At 47.6% G+C, this 18,812-nt stretch overlaps 2 protein-coding genes across 6 annotated transcripts in view; one reads left to right on the top strand and one right to left on the bottom strand.

Annotated features, from left to right (window-relative positions):
- The window catches only part of LOC139765963 (uncharacterized), a 250,433-nt gene that overhangs the window by 35,959 nt on the left and 195,662 nt on the right, over positions 1–18,812 (top strand). Inside the window, exon 2 of one of the 4 annotated variants that reach the window (XM_071693978.1) lies at positions 567–651. In XM_071693978.1, coding sequence (XP_071550079.1) covers positions 567–651 — 85 coding nt within the window. Of the gene's footprint in view, positions 1–566; positions 660–18,812 lie in introns of those variants that run through there. The other 3 variants (XM_071693981.1, XM_071693983.1, XM_071693984.1) reach the window with 3 other exon arrangements.
- The window catches only part of LOC139765965 (uncharacterized), a 24,664-nt gene continuing 14,959 nt past the window's right edge, over positions 9,108–18,812 (bottom strand). Inside the window, exons 2-4 of one of the 2 annotated variants that reach the window (XM_071693988.1) lie at positions 17,349–17,641; positions 11,540–11,772; positions 9,108–11,265 (exon numbers count right to left, since the gene is read on the bottom strand). In XM_071693988.1, coding sequence (XP_071550089.1) covers positions 10,778–11,265; positions 11,540–11,772; positions 17,349–17,641 — 1,014 coding nt within the window. In that variant the 3' untranslated portion in view covers positions 9,108–10,777. Of the gene's footprint in view, positions 11,266–11,539; positions 11,776–17,348; positions 17,642–18,812 lie in introns of both variants that reach the window. The other variant, XM_071693987.1, reaches the window with a different exon arrangement.

The following is an 18,812-nucleotide window of genomic DNA, read 5'->3' on the forward strand; positions in this document are numbered from 1 at the left end:
ACTTTCTTTCCCTTAGAATCGTACTGCAGGAATATATATATATATATATATATATATATATATATATATATATATATATATATATATAGTGGTCTGCTGAGATCTTGTGCCTTAATACATCACACGAATTGCTATCTTCCTCCCCTTATCCATGTATTTTTCATACCTTTGAACAGATTCATCTCAGGTGCTTTTGCATTATTCTATTTGCGCTCTCTCTCTCTCTCTCTCTCTCTCTCTCTCTCTCTCTCTCTCTCTCTCTCTCTCTCTCTCTCTCTCTGGGTTTAGGCAGCTACCGACCAAGGAAGTACACAAACCAGGACTACCCGCCTGGGTATCGGCAGGTTTAGTGACGGCTGAACACTGATGAGCCAACATTGCAGTCGCTGTCAAGTTGCACTCCTTCGGCACAGGTAGCAGGAGACGTATCCTCAGGAAAGTTGGACTCTTCCTCCAAATTGATTCATTTACATATACCATTCATTGATTTTCTCGTGTTTCCTATCTAGATGTATCATATATTTTACAATGTATCACTTTTCTTAAACATACTCATTGGATTCCAGGTTCGCGTGCCGGAGGGGCGTCACCAGCGGTGTCCCGGGAGGCCTCGCCACCAGCGGCTTCGCCTCCGTCACCCGCCCCGCCACCGTGAGTAGGTCAGTAGCTGCTGCAATCCTCGCCTGCCACACTGGCAGAAGTTCTCACTGCTTATTGCCTATTGTGTAAGTTGTACTTCGCCGTAGATGGCCAGTCTCCGCCAGATTTTTGTAAGCTGTTGTAATGTCTTATGTTATTCTTATGAATTCCATCGAGCTAAAAGATAGAAAGGTAAGTGAGGAATGAGACTTGGATGTAGTCATCTCGGAAGAGCTAAATCTAAGTAAGCAGTGGACAGAAACGGCTGAAATGGCGGAACAAAAATTCTAGGCTTCGAAGCCACAGAATTCGAGTGCAAGTAATTCATATGTTGTGTCTTTAGTTAGCCATTGATAAAATGGTGGTTGGTAGTTGTACGTTATAGTATGCAGTGTTCTGTATAATACATAGTGTTACCCTCTGTACATTGTCGGTTGTCAGTAGATAAGGTGTGTAGCATGTAGTACTTTGTGTTGCTCTCTGTGCTCCATGGTTCATATTTTTTTGTATGTTAAAGCTTCGTGACGCATTTATGAGTCACGGAGCATGATGAAGCATGACTTAACGTGAGGCAGGGTAACGTAGCGTGATGAAGCGTCACACAGCTTGCTGTAGAGTCACGAAGTGTGATGTAGCGTCACATAGCGAGACGCAGCGTAAATTGTGACGTAGCTCCACGCAGTTTGACGCAGCGTGATATAGCGTGGTCCAGCGGACAGAAGGCGGACAGTGAGGGAGGTGGAGATGTGTAGTGCTGTGAGGCATCATAAACAAGAAAGATCCGCAGGTCCACAGCCGCTGCTGAACACAAGACGAAATTAAGACACGAGTCCTGAGGTAAACTACCAGGTCGCTGGTATCCTCTGGTAGACTAAATCATGGCCCGCTAGGGGTCACAGGTAGACTCTGAAGCCACAATGAGGTCTGGTATCCACGGGTAGACCAACTTTAGGGGCCACAGGTAGACCTCATAGCCACTCAGGTCTGGCAATCGCAAATAGACTAAATCATGAGTTACGAGGGTTCACTGGTAGACTCCATGGCCAGTAACGTCTGGTATCCACATGTAGACTGACTCAGAGACTCCTGTGTTTCATAGGTAGGCAGACTGGCTGATCGGTGCTGTTCAGGTCTTGCCCCCACAGGTCGCTCCCTCTCCGTGCACTAGTCGTGGTGGTCATGCCTCGGGATGATGATGATGATGATGACGTCTGCAGCCTGTACCGGCCGGCCACGAACGCCCGATGCCCTAGGACTGGAGTCTCGAACTCTGTAGGTAGCGACATAAGAACAGGTACACGTGTATCGTGGGATACAGAGAAGCTCGAGCGACAGCGGAGAAATACGACGCTGCGTAGATGTCAGATCGTAATAGTCTGGTAATGACTAAACCGTTGGGAGATATGGATGTGAGAAATAACTACAGCAGACAGAAAGAAGCCCGCGCACGATGGGTTTTAAAGGCTGTTTATTCTGTGTTGAGGAGGAGCACCAGCTTCGAAGCTTATAAATCCTTATAAATATAGATTCCGAGAAGAGCGATGATTAATGAGGTCCTCGGGAGGGTTCGACTCGCGCCGTATGGGAGGCGAGGGTGAGGTGTGGCGTGGAGGCGTGCCGTTAAGAGGTACCTAAGGTTAAGGTTCTTGGTTCTGTACAGCAATGCCCCGGGTCCTTGCGAGTGTCTCAAGACGCTGAGACAGACATCCAGGGTTCCTGTGGTGTTCTATGGCGTCTCGTAGGATTGTCGAATTGGCAGCTAGAAATTCGTAAAGAATGGCCGAGCCTGGCATGCCCACAGGACCCTTTTTAATGAAGCCGCTCCTTTATATGAACCACATCACTAATAAATACCCACCAGAATTTTTTAACACAATGGGACACTATTAGAGGGGTTACCCTCTACGCCATTTACAGAACCTCCTGAAGATGCTACAAGACGCATATGGAGCGTCCTAGCCTCGCTACCCTCCGTCACAGGACAAGAGCCACCGTCCCACAGCAGTGGTCCGGCCACGAATTATGACGTCTTCATCAAGCCTCTCTATTCCCGGCTGTAGGCCTGGGCCTGGGGTTGTGGGGGAGCTGACGCCGGTACTCTGTGCTCCCACCCGAGACGACCATCATGATGACGCACACTCCACACCGCCAAGACTAGACGTAACCATGACTGTACGTGAAGATGACTGTACGTGAAGATGACTGTACGTGAAGATGACTGTACGTGACGATGACTGTACGTGACGACGACTGTACGTTGCCATGACTGTACGTGTTTGCTACGATGACTCTACGTTATGATGACTGTACGTGTACGTGACGATGACTGTACGTGACGACGACTGTACGTTGCCATGACTGTACGTGTTTACTACGATGACTGTACGTTATGATGACTGTACGTGTACGTGACGATGACTAACAAGCTGCGACGACAGTCACTGGACGACGACATCATGCCGCCGACTCGTGCGGTCAGCACGACCCCTCAGCGTTGAGCAGGACCACAGTGACATCCTTCGCGATGTCACCGCCCGGTGATGACATCCAGGCGAGGAGGAGGTGGCAGGAGAGGGAAGGGGCATGTGATGACTTGTCAGGGAAAAGATAATCAAGGAATCAAGCCGAAGCGCGTGAGGGATAAGAGATTACAGGATAGGATGAAGAGGCAAGACAAGAGACTCTGACTCAGAGGATGTCAGAGGGCCGGAACCAAGATGTGTTGACCATGAAATCCTTAATCGTGGTGTGGGCCAGGGAGGCGGGTGGTGGGGGTGAGCTTGGCGGAGGAGGGAGTGGGACGTTTCACAGGGGAGATGGAGCAGGAGGAAGGGAGGTAGGTAGTGTGGAGAAGCTAAGGGGCAAGTGTAGGAGCTGCGGGTAGGAGAGGAGGCAGGTGAGAGAGCTTGGGGGGGCAAGAGTTGAGGGAGCTGAGAACGGGAGGAGAGTTAGCTGAGAGAGCAAGAGATGGGAAGTACGCGGGAAGAAGAGATAACAGGAGACTTGGTAGTCCACGAGGTGGTTATCAGGCAGAGGACACTAGTCATGTCCTGGGGTCATTATTCTCTTAGTACAGGACGGAATAGTAAAGCAGGAGGCTCGTCCAGACCCACCGCTCCCTCCGGCACAACAGCCGGCATGGGAAAAAAATATTAAACGGAGCAACACTATGTTGTATGGAGAGAGTGTACTACCTCAGAAATGTTGTAGGGAAGTTTGACAGAAAATGTGACAGGGAGCTTTTTCTGGGAGAGGGGTGACTTATGAAACGGGAGGTAAAAATGTTGAATTTTTCAGCTTTAATTTATGTATTTTTCCCTTCTGAAACAGTCCTGTTTACTAATGATGACCTGACATTACTGAAGTGTTTGTCTAGCTTTTATTGAGATGTATTTGATAGTCTTTCAATTGAAACACGTGGTAGTAATTCATTCTTAATTTCAAGACGTCTTCAGCTGAAAAGGCTTTTGCGCACACATCTGTTTGCATCATCTTATTTTTACAGGAATTCCATACTGTTGAATCTGGTCAATGGGTCTCTCTCTATTTAAGATGGAATTTTCTGAAATAATTATGTCAAAATTTGGTGCTTTGAACCACGCTTTTATTTAGACAATGATATGTCTGTGAGTGATTGCTCGTAAGGGGTTATTTCTGCACGAGAGGTGGTTTTGTTGCAACTCTCTGAATTCGTGTTAGCTTTTCTTCGTCTCAGATCGGTATTGGTGGACAGAATTAAACAGTGTATTCCAGGTGAGGTCTGACCTTGGCATGATTATCGTATAGTTAGTTTTATGGTTTGTGTGTCTTGCTATGGATTTTCAAACTTCGTGTCATCAGCAGATCTTGAAACGCTACTGACGAGTCCTGTCTGCAGGACATTGGTATAGGTGGATGATGAAATGTATGGGTCCCAGGACTGAACCTTGGGGTACCCTGCTTGTCACGTTAAGCTAGTCTGACGCCTCCGCCTTCACCTAGTTGAATACCAGCGCCTTTATTGTCTATAAGTCTCCTGTCCCATGGGCTGACTCGTGTTCCATTGTCCTGCGTTTTAATTTTGAATTTTACATGTGATTTTTTTCTAATGCGGTACTTCACGGAGAGCTTTTGAAATCCCAGTTACTATATATATATATATATATATATATATATATATATATATATATATATATATATATATATATATATATATACGTGACTAAGGAATTCAGTTCGATTCGTTGTGTGTGATCTTGTATTTCGAAGATTTGACGCCTCTGGTGACTTTATAACCCAGTTCGAGGTTTAACCAGACGTGCTTCCTTTTGTTTCCTTCCGCCAAGATACAATCTGTCCATCCATGATCGATGTAGTCTCCCCCTTACTCCTGCCTGATGATCGAACCGTGTGTGTGTGTGTGTGTGTGTAGTAACTCGTCTCCGGACGCGGCTCGATGGTACGTGCATCATCATGTGTACACATTGGTCCGTGCGTGTCCCGCGGCCTCACGCCCTGGGTGGCCCTCTCATTTTCGTCCTCCTCCTCCCTCCCACAATCCACCACCCTTGCCCCCTCCTCCTCCCGGCCACCTACCCCCTCCAGCAGAATGATGATGAAGACATTAGCTCGGCCAGCCAGGGGTGACGCCACTGGGTGGGCCGGGGAAAGGGGAGGGTGGGGGTAATGAGTTGGGGGCGGCGGATGGGGTATAGCGTAGAGGTGGGGGGATTTTGTTGGGGAGAGAGAGAGGGAGGGGGAGTTGAGCTGTAACTAGATGCCAGTTATTATTTTTTTCCCGCGGGATTATTACCCCGGGCGGGGAGGGGGGGGGGGGAATGTTTGTCCGCATGCGGTTGGGAGTAAAGGGGTAAGGGCTGGCGAGCTGCGGTAAGGGGAAAAAGAGTGATTAACGGCGTGCCGCAAGCAGGCGAGCCAGGAAGCTGCGGTGACTGGGTTATGGGCAGCTGCTGCTAACCACTGGTGGTTACCGCTGGCGGAAATACGTGTCCGCAGCCGCAGCTCCTCCTGTCTGTATCGTGAATGGGGATAGGTGTGGCATCTCCAACACCAGGACTGCCTTACACACACACACACACACACACATATGAAGATTGCGATTCTGAAACGATTTAGACAAACACCAAAATTTGCGTGGTGCATGGTTAATGAAATTCAACCCCTTTTAAATCAGTGAAGACGGGATATAGAGAGAAAAAAAGGTCTCGAGATGAATATTATGAAATATTATATACAAGGACATAAGCTAGAGGGATCTCTGCGTGTATGATAGAGAGGAAATTGAGACTACGAAGTTCCTAACCTGTCGCCAGAGCCACGTTTGGTCACCGCGCCTACAGAAGCACAAGAGCTTATAGAGAAGGTCCAGAGGAGGGCAACAAAGATATAATAATAGCATTTCAGGGAAGTGCTTGAGGCTTTAAATTTGTCCTCCTTGGAAGAGAAAAGAGTGAGGGGTGACCTGATCACAGTCTTTGTATTTTAAAGACTGATCGACAGCGTGGACAGTTCTTCGAGAGATGTAGGGACAGAGCAACTATAAGACATATCGTGAAATTCAACAACTTGTCAAAAAGGGATGTACTGATATACTCTTACGGCCTGTGACTGGTGGACGTATGGAATAGAATGACCGAGGACGTTTTAACGCTTACGCCATACATGAATTTTAGGAAGTTGTGTGATAGTAGAAAAATGTTCCAGAGATGGGGTCCTACTCCAGGTCCCGCCTTTGTGATTTTAATATGCACCAGTGTGTTGTACACGCCTCGCTCCTCCTGTGGGTGCTGGTGCAAAAGGATTACAAGAGGCCACAAAGGGGTCTTTGTCAGACCCCTGTGGGAGCACAGAGCCCACAGGGAGGCCTGGCGAGGTCGTCTGGCCGTCTCGTGTCCAGCTGCCAGGGTGTCTGGATTTCCAAGTCATGAAGGTATTAGCAGATCCAATTTAGCGTTTAGAGGTCACGCCACCGGAACTGAAGTGTGGGGTTAGGACACGGCAGAACCCAATAGCAGTGTGGGCTCTGTCTCGCACTTAGGTATCGCCCAGTGGAGCTGCCACAGCCACTTCGTTAAAGATAATATCATGATTTTCAACATATTTTATGAGGAAGGCATCGATGTTGCGAGTAAACAGAAGAAATTCATCGGATACGACCATCTCTGATGGTCGTGGTGTGTTGGTCTTGGTGGTCGATTCGTCTTGGGCTTTCACTCTTGCGTGAGAGGGAAATTGGGAGTCGTAGACCAGTGTTGTGTAACGTGAGATTAATCATCTCCGCATGACGTGTTGGTCTTTCTTTTTTTTCATCGTGACGCCATAGCCACCAGGGCCTGTGTCCTTGTGGTGGTCGAAATCCATTATTGGTCAACTCCCACTGAAGCAGCGACAAGTTCCTTGTGTTGCCATATTCGTCGATGTGGTCCTTCGTCCTCCTAATATGTCTCCGGTTGACACACACAATAGAGCAATATTCCAAGTTAAGTGGACCAACACTGGCTGGCCTCACGAACCGACAGCCACTTTCATCTCCCAGTGTCTGAGGACCTGAAGGTTCAACGTCTAAGTATGTTTATGTATGTATTCACCTTTCAATACACCCTCTTTGTCGACTGGCACTTTCCTACCTCGGTCGTCCACAGGTGATATCTCAACTCTTCAGCTTTTAATCCATTTAATTACTCGACCTCCAGTTGACTGGAGGAAAAATAAGCTTCAGGAATTAACAATACACTGGAAATACAATAACTGTAGATAAGAGAGTCTTATATGAAAACAGGATGTGGGATCCTCGTTTCGTCCCTCCCGTTTTCTTAATAAGAAAACTACACCTCGTTCATATCTAGTAAGAGGATGAGGAAAAATAGACACGATTTTCAGTATAATACAATAGAATCTTATAAAACATATTGGTATATAAATGTATCACATTGAGCACTCACAGCATCAATAGTAAAAATAATATAACATAAAGACATGATTTCATTTTTGTCCATTTTTCCAGAATTGGAACTTATGAATTCATAAGGTGACTAGTTAGTGTGAAAAAATAGGGTACACTGGTTTAATAACTGCAGAGGAAAATGGGGGTCAGGGTGTGAACTGTAGAAAGTAAGACCGGTGGCTGGTGATTGTAAGAAAAATGGGTATTGGCAATTTTTGATCAGGTTGTTCATCATAGAAAATTGGCGAGTGAAAGAAAATGAGGTTGGTTAATGAAAATGAGATACTGGTAACAATTGAAATGGGGTCTGTGGTTAATGGTGATGAAAATGAAAATTGTGAGGCGAAAGAAACATAATGTAAGTGAAGAAAGAATAACAAGATGGCATGTAAATGAAAAGAAAAAAGTGTGATTAAAAAAGTAATATATATATATATATATATATATATATATATATATATATATATATATATATATATATATATATATATATATGATGACGCCGTCCCTGTGCATCGAGAAATGACATGGGTCGAAAGACTCGGCTTCAGTTGATGGTCCTCAATTGATCGTCAGGGACTTGCCTGTCCAGGAATGCCAGCATGCGACATTTAGGTCAGACCTGCTGTTACTCAGCCAGCCTAACTTAGCCCTGGTATATAGATTCAAGTAACAAGAGCGTAATATATATATATATATATATATATATATATATATATATATATATATATATATATACATATATATATATATATTCTCGTGATGAGAAATGAGGAATGAAAGAATGATGCTACAGACAGGCTGCGGGTGTTGTCAATTATGTGTGATAATAGTAACTAAGATGTATACTTCCAAACTCTCCGTGTGGTGTGACCTTGCGACACAGCAACAAAAGTGACCGCTCCCTTTTAAACACATTGCTCCCATCATCCAAGACTTCCCGGTATCCTACACTGGGAGAGTTTACTGGAAATAAGGAAAGGTTCAGGAAATGGTGAACCTGTCTTGGCTGGAGCCTACAGGAAGAGGGAGAATTACGAGACTTTGGTCGTGTGTGTGTGTGGATAGCCAGACCCTCAGAGACGCTAGGGTCGGGGGAACGTAGCGACGTGTGTGTGTTGAGGACGGTGTACACCAAGTCGATGTGCATTTGTCAACATACTTCACGTTCCCTATACGTGTACATGTGTAGGTATGAATGTGAAGTCGAAATTTAAGACAGTCAAACAGTTTTGAACGTTCGTCCAACATCTTTGAAAGCTTGCGTCATGACATTTGAGGACGTAGATCAAACACACGTAAGGAGCAGTTTTAATAAACGTGTGTGATTGGTCAATACGCAGTCAATGAATATGTGAACGAGTGAAATAAATACAATTGAACATGTATGTATGGACGTATGATTATGAACATCTATTACGTGAATGTGAACATCTATATGTACATAATGTGAAGGCGAGATTTCATATGTGAACTTATAAAAATGGCCATTAGTCTTTAGTAAATATATGTGAAAAAAGACATATGAAGGTGTATGTATGAGTGTGTGGACAGGAGATGAGCATGTGGGTCGTGTCGTACAACAGTCAACATGTTAAGGGTCAGCATGAGCCGGCCGCCTCCTGCGTCAGGGACTAGACTGCTGCTCCTCCACACTACACCACCACCTGACCTGCCCTGCTCCACCTCCTCCTCCAGACTCTCTCGGTGTCTGCTACGTAACTTGGAAGTGTCTTGAACGTCCTGAATCACATGGATTCTTCCTAGTCCCCAAACACATTGGACACGTGAGAAGCTACCACTTTTTTTCACATTCACTGAGGTCTTGGTAAGATCACTTAGGTTTGTCAAGCACTCTTCATGTTTCTTTTGAAAACTTCTTGGTCCCTAAAATAAAATATTTTCCTCTCAGAAAACACGATTTCGTCATACCACAAGAGTATTACCAGCGAATACGGTCGTAGGGCAGGTATATAAATATGTCAGTATACTTCAGTCGTGTGCTGTTGCCGTAGTTCAGTGTACGGCCAGAGGAACATCAACTCGGGGGCTGTGAGTGGACGCGAGTCTCGAACTATTCTGCCCCAGGCTCTGCGCTGACCACGGTCACCTGTGCTTCAGTCTGACAGCAGCCGAGGCTGCCAGTTTTTAAGATTTGCCTGATGGGGGCTCGGTGGTGTGAGCCTGCCTCGCTTTACCTGCAATACTCGAGGAGAATATAGAGATCATAATCTGATATTTCTAATATTCTCTACTGTTGCTTTCCAAATGATATTCAAACAGTTTAAGAATTTGCGAGAATATCCATTCTTCTCCATAAAGATAGAAAAATCAGACACTCCATCCTTTCAGTATCTCAAGTGCTTCGTGAATGCTTTAATTGACTTCGTAATGGTGAGTTGCAGGAGCAAGCAGCAGTCAAGCAGCTCACAGGCCCCTCCCGCAATACCAGACTCCCAGAGTCATTACAACCGTTTTTGTCACAGATAAAAAAGGTCTGATACTCGGCAGAAAGAACACGGTCTGTTATTCTGGGGAAATTTCCCCGCGTGCCGCGTCGGAACAGTCGACTTATCTGCGTCTTATGATCATCTTTTCCTCCGCGTTGCTCCATCATGGTAAGGTTTGCCCCGTCACGAGCTGCGTCAAATGTGCATTTCAGCGTCGACCTTCCCCCCATCATCAGTGTAAGCTTTACCCTCCAGATGTCCCCGCTGTTCTGTGCAAGATAAGAGCGTCCGTCTACCCTTACCTCACTTGATCTCTCTGCCCTGTATTTTAGTACCACCGTAAGCCTCACAGGATCGGTCCTCTCCTTAAACAATGCGGCGAGGCGCATTCTCAACCAAATCTGTTTGGTCGGAGGGCCCATGTGGGCCACCTCGGTGTACCTGAGATCAAACGGCACTGAGCATCAACACACACACACACACACACACACACACACACACACACACACACACACACACACAGCGTCAGCTGCAGTCGGCATCCCTTAACCCATAACCACCTACGAGTGACTGTGAGGGGTTCATCTCCCTAGGTGCTCACAGCGTCACCAGATGGCCAGGCGGACATAACTACGAGGGTAATGTCGTCCCACATCAGTTGCTCGCTGGAATCTCACTCGAGGTGAAGTTTTCGTCAAATGGTTCTCTACCTCCTAGGGGTTCGTCGCTACACGAGTTGTACCCCTTAAGTAAGGTTCTCGTAGAGTGGTTCTTCCTCCCGCGGGTTCTTCTGTATCCTGTGTTGGTGGGGTTGTCGTCTGTCGGCGCCCCGTCGTCTAGGGGTTCGACGCTGCCCACGACCCTCCGAGAAGTAGATTCTGAATCTGTCGGTGCGGGAGGGGAGGAGCGGCAGGCCGCGCTGCTGGGGGGTTAGGGGACGACCCCGTCGCGTCCCGCCCACGTAGTAGACGCTCTCGTAGTCCGAGCCTGAGCCCGGGGAGGAGGTGCAGGGCGGGGCGCTGGCGCAGTAGTAGCGGGAGTGGGCCGGGGACACGCTCGGGGTGTCGTTGTCGCTGGCATGTCCGAGCACTCCCATGGGCGCCAGGGACTCCTCCTCGCTGTCGGTGTCTGCCGGGGTGGCCGTCCTCACGCCCCGAGGATATGATGGCCGTAGGAGAGCTCGACCCTCCTGGCCCGCCGCTTCACTGGTACTGTAGCTGCACGTCTCGCTCCCTGCAATGACGAAGGTGTACCGGGTCATACATGGACTGAGCTGTACAGTGATGTAGTTAGATTATTAAGACGACAGTGAACTGATGTTCCATGACATAGTTATGTACCAATATTATACTTACATGTGTACATGTACCCTAACTAGACATGTCTGTATGACCTGCTGTAACAAGACATGACTATATGACTTGTAGACTGTACCCAGCCATACACGAGGTCATCGGGCTATACACGGACGCTACACTTCACTACCTGGCAGTACTGCAAGACCCACCTGAGGAGATGCTCTGGTACAGATGTTCTGACGGAGGGTTGCTACAGGGTTGGGCGGTGTACAGGTGACCGCCCATAGTCATGCCCATCATCTCACCGCCGTCCACGGGCACGGGCTTGCAGCGTGGGCGTGTGCGGGCGGGCACGATGGTGGGGGCGGAGGGCAGGTCGTCGTATATGATGGCCCCGCTCAGCTCCGTGCAGCCCTTGGGCGACCGTCCGCGACCCCGCACCCTGCTGGGGTAAACACTGTGTGAGTGGTTGAGAGTGGCTCACGACAGCGATAAGGCCTAGGTTGACGTCTGTGTGGTGGTGGGTAGAGTGGGGTTTCGGTTGATCAGAGTGACAGGGACGTAAGAGTATTTGGTTTGTGTTCAGAGGAGACAAAGGCAAAGGAATTTAGCCACAGCCGTTCATCAGAGCCTCTCTGTTGTTGGTGGTGCTCTTCAGAGACCGGACGTAGTTGAAAGGCAACAGGAAGCAGGGATAGATAGTTATTTCGCTGGGGGGAAGGAAGCAAAAGGCCAGAGCACATCATCTAAACCTCACGAAGCTCCACTGACGGGAAGACTGTGTTTGTGAGCGAGAGTTAGACGACAGGTGTGTTATTTTAGAATAGCACAGACCCTTGCAGGAAGCCGTTGGTTTCCAGCATTACGCACTCCTCATGAATTAGACGAAGAATACGAAGTTCCTAAGACAGATCTCATATTCGTTGAGATCGAATCATAGACTTAGTTCCTGAGTAACTACATGCATCTAGATTTGGCCTAGCTGCTTCCATCTGTTTCTAGAGCAGACCTGTTGCCCCCATGTAGTTCTAGTATAACTTCACCTACATAAGTATGGTACAAATGTAACCATCTACTTCTGTCATGAACGTACCCATCAACTTTCCCTACACTGCACCGATCTCTCTCTCTCTCTCTCTCTCTCTCTCTCTCTCTCTCTCTCTCTCTCTCTCTCTCTCTCTCTCTCTCTGGCATAACTGTATCAAATAAGCTCGTGCGTGGTGGTACCCTCTACGTAAATTTTAGCATAACTGCGCCTCTCTTATTCTGGGTAAGTGTCTCGTGATAGCTTCGCTTGGGCTGAACGGTTCTGTATAGACAGAGAATGTTCTCCCTCTTCCGAACTGTTGCCTCGATCATACGAAGCACAGCTCCGTCCCTGTATGCAGTACTATGGGAGGTTATTATAGCTCTATATACGTACACTGATAACGCTTGAGATTATAACTTGATTGTTATAATGTCATCATAATCAAAGTATTACACTGGTAGTTACTTACCCTTCTTTGCGTATACTTTTTTGCTTCACTAATATTCTTGGTATATTTCATATGATTTGACATCCCATACTTTTTATAAGTCTCTTTCCTTTTAAACAAAAGAAAGACGTAACTGGTGAGGTACTTGCTTATAATCGCCTTCAAGTATATTTACGTCGGGGAAATACTTCAGAGGGGAGAAAAAAATGCATTGTGCTCCACCAAAGCTGAAAATTGGATTTTAAATAAACGCGCAAGTAACACACAAAGGGTGATTTAAACGACCACAGCTTAGTCATGCATGACCCAAACTGCCTGGCCTGGATGACCAGCCCTGAGGACACAGGCACAGTTGCGTACACTCGACGTGAAACAAAAGGCAAACGTCCTAACCAGAAAATGACTCGCATGTTACACACAGCTTGGTACGAGATCCTGATCTGGTCCACCTCACCGATACCCGATACCGTGTGTGCTGGTCGATGGAAAAGGAGACTACCAAGGGAAGTATGGCTGGGATATGGTCGTACGGTGAAGGGGGGAATGTAGAAGAGGGCTGATTGACATACTCGAACTGGTCGACAGGAGATGGGGAGATTGCGAGAGACAGGGACGGTTGAGAAGGTGAGAGACGCCTGAGAGAACTGAAAGGAATGAAGAGAGAGAGACACACACACACAGAGAAGAGTGTGAGATAATTGCGGGACTGAAAATGAACGAGGTGAAGGTTGGGAGAGGAGGAGGAGTATGGAATATGAGTAAAGAGTGAGAGAAAAATTGGAAAGAAGGTGATCAAAGACCTGGGGGAGTGGAATGGGAGGGAGAGAGTGAGGGTGACGAGACAAGGAAGGTGTTGTGGTGCAGGGAGGGAGGCAGTCGAGCGTGGTACAGCTCCCTCTTCCCCCCCGGGTGCATGAGCATGCAGGCATGACCAAGTAACGCCGCGCATAGTTCCCAGCCCTACACACACACACACACACACACACACACACACACACACACACACACACACACACACATATCACCACGCCCGTGTAAGCTTGGTGGACCCGCTTATGAAGAGGTTAGTTCGGGGCTGGAACACCTGAGGAGGAAGCCCCGGCTGGTTTGCATAAGCTGCAGCGAGGCAGCCACTCTCTCGTTATCCCCCTTGATTCACGAGGGCGTGCGACCCGTGGGCATGGTAGCCGGGTCTTCGATCTCAAACCGTTGCGGGTTTAAGTCAGAGGTCACTCTTACCACAACCAGACGGTCGCTCGGTTGTGCTCAAGGGCGGCACTGCCTCGGTCGTGGGGTCTGATCGCTATGCAAGAGAGAGGGAGAGGGTTGCTGGGAGAAGAGGCTAGGCAGGACAGGCGGGCGGGACATTAGTGAAGCCAGACGAATCACTTAACTGACGCAAATCTTTCTGTGAGAGTGTGACACCGACGCTTGGATGTGTTCTGATCGGCGCTCGCTCCTTGCGTCGACCTCAGACACCAGACCATCACAGGCAAAGGGTCGTGCTGACGGGTCGTGCTCTTGGGTTTTTTATTAGACTTGGGCTAGTATAACCTTGAGGCCCATAAAACCCCAGTGCCACACGCAATACACGCTAGAGGGCATGAGAACATGCGGGCGAGGTCAGATGTGGCCAGGCTGGCCTTGTGAGCCAGAAGAAAGGCGTAGTGTTCTCCTGACCACTACCGATGCCCCGGAGTATAGCACACGATGTCTACATCTTTCCCTCCATCGCTAAACTTTGGGAATGTAAATTCTCGCGTCTACCAACACAGCTATGGACTACCCCTCTCCAAAAGGCAAGTTTTGCACTCCCTTCAAAACACTTTTAAGATATTTTTTCCACGCCTTTCGTTACTCTCTCTCTCTCTCTCTCTCTCTCTCTCTCTCTCTCTCTCTCTCCAGCCCCTTATCATGTGTCGTGTCAGGTCTGCCTTACATGAGGAATTTCGCGCGTGACTGAAGCCCTCGACACAGGGTGGGGGAAAAGATACCTGATAAACTACACAAAACGCGTAATAGTGACGTTTGGTCGTGGAGGTAGGCAGCCCTTGTGGCAGCCAAGAGCTCCTTGTGTGGCAGAGAGCCCGTGTGACTGCCAAGGGCTATCCGTATGGCAGGCAGCCCCCTGTGGTAGCCAAGGGCTACGTGTGTGGCAGGCAGCCCGTGTGGTAGCCAAGCCCCTCGCGTGTTGTAGCCCAGCTTGGCAATGTAAACAAGGCGGGGTGCCCCAGGCCCAGGCATTCCCGGCACGCTCTCACCTGATTTACCCACTTGCCTGCCTCCTAGCTCACCTGCTGCCTCCTAGCTCACCTGCTACCTCCTAGCTCACCTGTTGACTCCTAGCGCACCTGACTTGCTGCCTCCTAGCTCAACTACATGCCTGCCTACTGCCTTCAGCCAAGTCGCGTCATCCCTATCCTGCTTGAAATCTATCCATCCTCATTTTTCTCTCGTAACTCCTCCCCCACCAGTCTCCTCTCACAGCAACATAAGTCCTTGGTCAATATACAACACACGCGACACATACTGAAGGATTATGTCCCTTCAATTGTACAAACAGGAAGAGATATAGAAGGGGCTTCATTCATCTTAAAGCTTGAATATTCCAAATTACTTTTTATTTTATCTGACGAAGGAATAGAAAGGAATTCAAACAGCAACAGAGATCGCTGGGGTCCCTCCGAGGCTGCTTGAGATAGTGGTAGATTTGAGGAACTCGTACTGCTTGAGATAGAGGTAGATATGAGGTACTCGTACTGCTTGAGATAGTGGTAGATTTGAGGAACTCGTACTGCTTGAGATAGTGGTAGATATGAGGAACTCGTACTGCTTGAGATAGTGGTAGATTTGAGGAACTCGTACTGCTTGAGATAGTGGTAGATATGAGGAACTCGTACTGCTTGAGATAGTGGTAGATTTGAGGAACTCGTACTGCTTGAGATAGTGGTAGATATGAGGTACTCGTACTGCTTGAGATAGTGGTAGATATGAGGAACTCGTACTGCTTGAGATAGTGGTAGATATGAGGAACTCGTACTGCTTGAGACAGTGGTAGACAGTGGTAGATATGAGGAACTCGTAGATTACTGTGGTAAAAGTCACCTGCGGATTACGGACACACTGATCTATGGTGGTGGGAGGAATTGTCATGACTTTCCTCGGTGTGTGCCACCCTCCTCCACGTAGCTGTGGTATAGGTACGTGGCCAAGACTGAGGGGGGGAGACGACTACCAACACGTAGTCTGGTTGATCAAAGGTTAACCGGTGTCGCGCGGCCCCAAGACCCAGAGTTCAGGGTTGGCGATTAGAAAGACGAGCCTCGAAAACCCAACAGCCTCTTTAAATAATGATAAGTCTCTCTCTCTCTCTCTCTCTCTCTCTCTCTCTCTCTCTCTCTCTCTCTCTCTCTCTTTCTCTCTCTCTCTCTCACACACACTCTAGAAGTAACATTAATACATTGTGGTGTCATAACTATGATGTCATCCTTTTAAAAGAGAAAAATCTCCCAAGTTAGCGCAGTAGACTCGATAAATGGAAAAATATTACTCTGAAAAATGATTGACCTCAAGCCATAAACGAAACGGTGATCATTTTTCGAATAAGAGTTTGTGTGTGTGTGTGTGTGTGTGTGAGAGAGAGAGAGAGAGAGAGAGAGAGAGAGAGAGAGAGAGAGAGAGAGAGAGAATCTTTGTTACGTTCTTAAGTCATATAATATGTATTTTCACGATGGAGCCCAAGGACCTCATTTACGGTGCTCCTGCAGCTTGGATGTGCTGGGCTGGTCGTATACACGGCGAGTTTGTGTCTGTGTGTGTGTGTGTGTCTGTGTGGGTGGGTGGGTGTGTGGGTTTGTAGTCTTAATTAACTTTTAACACTAAAAGATGTTAAAAAAAAATATTACCGGATGGTTGATGTACCCTAATGTTTACGGCCTTTATGACCACAACAGTTGATACACTATAAAATCCGACAGACCAACCGTTCACCTCTTCGTGGCTGCGTTCCGCGCAGGAGCAGGGCAACGTGGGCTCCTTTTTCGAGTTGGGGAAAAAACCCTGGACGGTTTTTATTCATTTATTTCTTTTTTTTCGTTGGTGGCTTTGTCGAAGATGACTTCTGTCATCGCAGTGCAACCACTTTCAGGCGGATTTTTTTTTTTTTTTTTTTTTTTTTTTTTTTTAAGTATAAAAAAAAAAAAAAAAAAAAAAATATATATATATATATATATATATATATATATATATATATATATATATATATTGTTACTTCCCTTTTTCTAGAGGCTCCTACTCAGGGCTGTGTGTGGCTGCACTGGGTGATCTGTCGTCTAGAATTCGATCAGGAAAGTGATATTTCCAGCACTCCGTTCTGCCCCGGGAGAGGGGGATAGACGGAACCCACGGACAACCCTGGTTGTTCCACTACCAAGGGTCGTCCGCTACTGCAGGTCGTCTCACTACTGAGGTGGTCGTGCTACCTATGATCAGCTCAGTACTTGAAGTCGTTCACCCACCTGAGAGTGCCGCTGCTACTGACCTGCAGACGATGATGGCAGCGACGATGACCAGGACGAAGAGCGTGGCGGCCGAGACGATGACCACGGCCAGGGGGGCCCTGACGCTGGGGGAGCGCTGGTCCTCGCGGGCCCCCAGGAGGCTGGGGCAGGTGATGGCAGGGCCCTGACAGTGGTGCCGGGGAGAGGCGTCGGGAGGTGTTGGTGGAGGAGGAGGAGGAGGCAGCATGAAGGTAGGGGGAGGCGACCCTCCACACTCACACTCGCCAGGATCCCACTCACCGTCCGCCCAGCTGTGTCCTGCCATACTCGCCACCTGCACGGAGGGAGAGAAACAACTTTGATAACAACTTGCATGAAGACACCAACCTCAAGGATTCACGAGCACTTAGATCTATCCTAAAGCATCATAGTGTTCAGTAAAGTTATTCAATACAGTTGAGATTGTATTAAGTATATTAGAATTCATGTATTTTGGCGGGTCTCATTAATTATAGGCAATAAATCATAAGCACTCACACACACACTTAACCTCTGCCTTTTGGGCCGGATGGGGGTACCTTGATTACTGCCTGAGAGACTCTGTGTAGGTGTGACGTGTCGGTATTTAAAAGTGGGCTTCTGTCCCCGTCAGGAGGTAGTGGGGTATCGGTATAACCCACTACTACTGGGGTACTGAGGTACTCACTGTCATCAGGCGAAGTCCTCACATTCATCAGGGAATTTTTTTTCCACACCACTCGGTACTGATGACCTCATTATCATCAAATGAACCCCCCTCACTGTTGTCATGAGGGCTTCCACTCGACGTACTGCTGAGGTCCTCACTAAGAAATGGTGACGTTCTGAAAAGTATCGGGATTAAGACGCCTTCCCGAGGGCTGGAGTCTGCTGCACCTCCCTGCAGCCATCGCTGGTGTTACTGAGGTGAACGTGTTGGCAGATAACCGGGCGTTCTTCTTGCAAGGTCTGAAGAGCGCGGCGGAGGACGATCTTTCGGATACACAGCCATAAAGGAAGATCTTACAAAATAGACGACTACGAGGGCATATGGATGCACGGACAGACGAACGTTGGAGGAGGAGAAAACATCATTGAACATCAAGCAGGAGAGTATATGCCGTCTGGGTGTTTATCATGCCAGGAGACCATGGGAACTCCCTCCCGCCCTTCAGGTATACGACAGATGGCCGTCGTATACCTTGGATGACATTATCGGTCAGACCCGCAGTGATTTTTTGGAATTCTTATAGACTATTCATGTGTTTTGTGACCGACAACTTCAACCACACAACTCAACAGAATACAGGGAACTTCTTGATGTGCGAATAATGTGTTAAATACTTCGACCAAAATATATATATATATATATATATATATCAGTCCTGTAATCCTAATATGAATACTTGGTGGTTTTTTTCCTCAAAAAACTTGTGTCCATTACATGTCAGGGACCTGAATGTCTCTACTGCCACCAGTTGCTCTAA

This window comes from Panulirus ornatus, chromosome 56 (assembly GCF_036320965.1).
Source record: "Panulirus ornatus isolate Po-2019 chromosome 56, ASM3632096v1, whole genome shotgun sequence".
Taxonomy (NCBI): Eukaryota; Metazoa; Arthropoda; class Malacostraca; order Decapoda; family Palinuridae; genus Panulirus; species Panulirus ornatus.